This window comes from Drosophila serrata, unplaced genomic scaffold (assembly GCF_035046125.1).
Source record: "Drosophila serrata isolate PLE 108 unplaced genomic scaffold, ASM3504612v1 contig_249, whole genome shotgun sequence".
In the NCBI taxonomy this organism is placed as follows: domain Eukaryota; kingdom Metazoa; phylum Arthropoda; class Insecta; order Diptera; family Drosophilidae; genus Drosophila; species Drosophila serrata.
This window is the reverse complement of record NW_028257147.1, coordinates 3,580,887-3,584,375: the sequence shown is the minus strand read 5'-3', so window position 1 is coordinate 3,584,375 and position 3,489 is coordinate 3,580,887. Positions and strand designations below refer to the sequence as shown.

The following is a 3,489-nucleotide window of genomic DNA, read 5'->3' as shown; positions in this document are numbered from 1 at the left end:
AGGAGAAAAATAGGGGCTGCGCATCGTTTGCACATGACAACCAGATGGTAATAAATTTTGAGTTCACCAGGCATTCTAGGGAGAGAACCATAAATGGCAAAGTCATGAGGCGTGGCCAAACTGGATGTAAGAATAATATAAAAGAAGTGCAAAAATTATGAGTTTAAGAGAGGGTCAAGAAGGGGCAGTACGATATTCCAAATAAATTGTACAAAAAACATATACATTTGATATATAATTTGCAGATAAACTGATTTAAATTGTTTTCATTTTTAACTAAGATTTCTGGGAATACAAGTCAAGCCATTGGATAATTTATGCAAATGCCCGTTTCCCGGACTGGGCCATTCCATTTAATCCTGATTCAACCTTTTTCAAGGATCTCTTTCCACTTGTTATTCTTGGCCCCTGGTTCCTGTTAACTTTTGAGCCTTTCTGTCACCTTTTCGCTTGATCAAATTCGACACTTCAAATAACACTTTATCCCTCTCACTCACTACCTGTCTTTGTTGTTGTGCTTGGTACTTAAGTGTGAGTGTGTGTTGTCCTTTTGCACATTTGGCTGAATTTGAAGTGTGTGCTTAACAATTTTTGGACAACTTTTTTAAATTCCTTAAGCACGTCGAGTGCAAAACTTTGCTCTGGCAAAAAGTAATTTTGATTTTATTAGCTGTGTAGCACCTGATGGCATTCCCTTTCCCACTCCCCTCCATTTCTTACCGCCCTCTTTATCACTTCTTGGCTTTCAGCTTTCAGCTTTCAATTCAATTTCAGTCAATTGCGTGTTGGGCGCAAAGTTTTTCCACACACAAACACACACACATACACAATGGGAAACCCGAAACACCCGAAACAAACAACTTGACAAAGTCAACATCTTGATGGGCCAAAAGCGCAGAAGGAAAAGCGCCAACTGCCAAGAGCTAAGAAAAAAACGTGTATGAAAATACATAAGAAAAACACGACAAACAATTTGTTGATATCGACATTTGCCGTTGTCGATATTTTCCTGTCAGGGCGTGGAAAGAAAATAAATTCCAAGACAAAGCCGGAAAAAAAACTTTCGGCCAAATGCCAAGGGCTCGGACAAACGATAAAAGAAGGAAGAGAAAATTAATTTGACCCCTCAGTCAAAGCGAAATTCTACAAAGAATGGTAACTATTTGTTAGAAAACTCGAGCCCTACAAAAATATTGTGTTTCTCAAGGGAATAGGTTTTGTTCTTAATCAAAGTTTGGGATAAATGACTACAGAGAAGTGTATTTCTGCCTGAAATCCTATCTGGAGACTGCCCTTTATTTAGTTTTAATTACCCAAGTCTGGATATAAGTTCCTGTAATAATTGTCTTTACACAAATTTCTGTATATTTTCGTGAATATTTAATAAAAATTGTCAATGCAACAAAATATCAATACAAGTTTGCATTAAAGGTAAATAATTACAGTTTAATGAACTCTATTTTAATGGCTCGCCAAGGTCATCTTTAGTAATCGAGTTATTTATGATACTCTTGTCCCTCATTTCCGCACTCTCGCTATTACTCTCCATATCCTGATCAATCAGATAACCAACTATATTGAATTCAGCCATAAGACTCTGTTCCCAGCGATTTATTAAATCATCTGCACAGACACCCATCGCATAGTATGCTGTACGTAGGACTTCATTGGCATCACATCCTGCCAAATGGGAGAAAAGACCTTGTTTGGAGAACTTTTCCCGACAAGGACTTAGATCATATATATTGCCATTTAATGCTGTATAAACTGGTTGATCTGGGTTCAATCCATTAAAGGCAGCCAGTTGCTTCATGGTAAGTAGAAGAACCTCCCTTTCTGTGGGCAGAAGTTGAATGTCTTTCTTAGCCTTGAGACCATTTGTTTGAAATTCACTGGAATTCCCTAAAAATTTTGTATATATTTGCGATATTTTAGTGGTGACAAAGTAGCCCAGCCCAAAGGATATCAGCAACTGGCCAATGGGATTTTTAAAGAAAGGTTTGAGGAACAAAGCGTATAGTTCTGTTTAGGATTAATGTAATTAATTAAAATTGATATGTAAATATTAGAAAAAAAAGGAATGTCGAACCCTGGCTCTAATAGTCTTATTTTATATAATTAAATTTTAAAACTTTCCAATCCTGGAACTCACTTTCAATGTATATGTGACCCAGCAGCTGCATTTTGGCATTCAAAACTTGTGCTTTCCACATTTCCCTTTGATTATCCTTTATTTTTTTTGTGCAATATTTATTTATATTATTGAAATATTATTCCAAGGTTACCTGAATTTTGATGTCAGCTATCGAAACGAGTTTGAGTGCAAATTCAGCAGCAATTTGATTCATACTCAATTAAGCCGGGTTAAGAGCAATTTACCCCATGATGGAGAGCGAATGAAAAATATTGGACAATCCACAAATGTTAAGCCACCTGCTGCCAGGCTCATTTACATCGCTCATATAAATTACATACTGCACATACATGGGGTCGTGTGTCTGTGCCATTTGTTATTAACATTAATGCCAAATGCGATCGTAAAAAACGGAGCTTAAAAACAAACTCATGTGTGCGTGCGAGTGTGTCGCCTGTCTGCTGTCAGTTGCTGTTTTTTTTATCAAATTGGTTGTACTTGGACTTTAATATGACTTAATAAGCTCATTACAATTTTTTTTGTGCTATGTGTGCTTACAACAAGACTGTAATTTCGCGCCATGAGAGTGCTCTGGCGAGCATATATATGTGTCTGTGTGTGTAAATACAACTGTAGGGCATAGAGGCAGGACGAAGGAGTATGGCGGTGATTTGGATAGGATTTAAGTAATACCCTGGTGAATTCTTTGGAAAATTGGAAAGTTATCCTTCGAGGCATGCTTTAAATAGATTATTTGCTTAGTTTAAATCATTCAAATTATTTATTTAATAAAGTTAAAGCATTTAATACCATTTATTGAATCTTATGTACTGTGCGCTGAAAAGTAGGCAACATTTTTGTATAAGTAAAAGAAGAGTAAATATTTCTTGTATGCAGTTGAATTATTATTTAATTATACCTATCTTATAGTTAAACAAATATATTAGCATTAAATAATTATTTATTTTTCATTTTAAAGCCACATTATTTTCTTAAATATGTATTTTAACTAATAATTGATACTTAAATAAATATGTTTTTCGCTCCAACTCTAGTATTACTCCACAGATATACCCATTGAATACCCTAGCAATACTCGTAACGGGAATCGAGAGAAAACTGGCAAGCGTAGCGCGTTTTCCTTTCCGCCTTATGCTCGCATTAAAATTTGCATAACGTTGATTTTGTTGTGAGCACATTACGCATACGCCGCGTGTGACGTTGGCTTAAATTGCTTTGGGCACTCGGTTTGCGGCTCGCTGCTTCCTTTGCCCCGTTGTGTTTGACTGTTTTTATTTTTTGCCTTTCCGGTTTTGTTTTCGCTTATTTTAATATAATAAATTAAAACATATTTC

General features: G+C 35.9%; 1 protein-coding gene across 1 annotated transcript; it reads right to left on the bottom strand.

The window, feature by feature from the left end:
- Positions 1-1,357: 1,357 nt before the first annotated feature.
- c-cup (calcutta cup) lies at positions 1,358-2,336 on the bottom strand. The gene is made up of 2 exons (XM_020949037.2): positions 2,153-2,336; positions 1,358-2,022 (listed from the first exon to the last, which is right to left on the bottom strand). The coding sequence occupies exons 1-2, from the start codon at positions 2,211-2,213 to the stop codon at positions 1,457-1,459; spliced, it is 627 nt and encodes a 208-aa protein (XP_020804696.2). The 5' UTR covers positions 2,214-2,336; the 3' UTR covers positions 1,358-1,456.
- Positions 2,337-3,489: the final 1,153 nt, after the last annotated feature.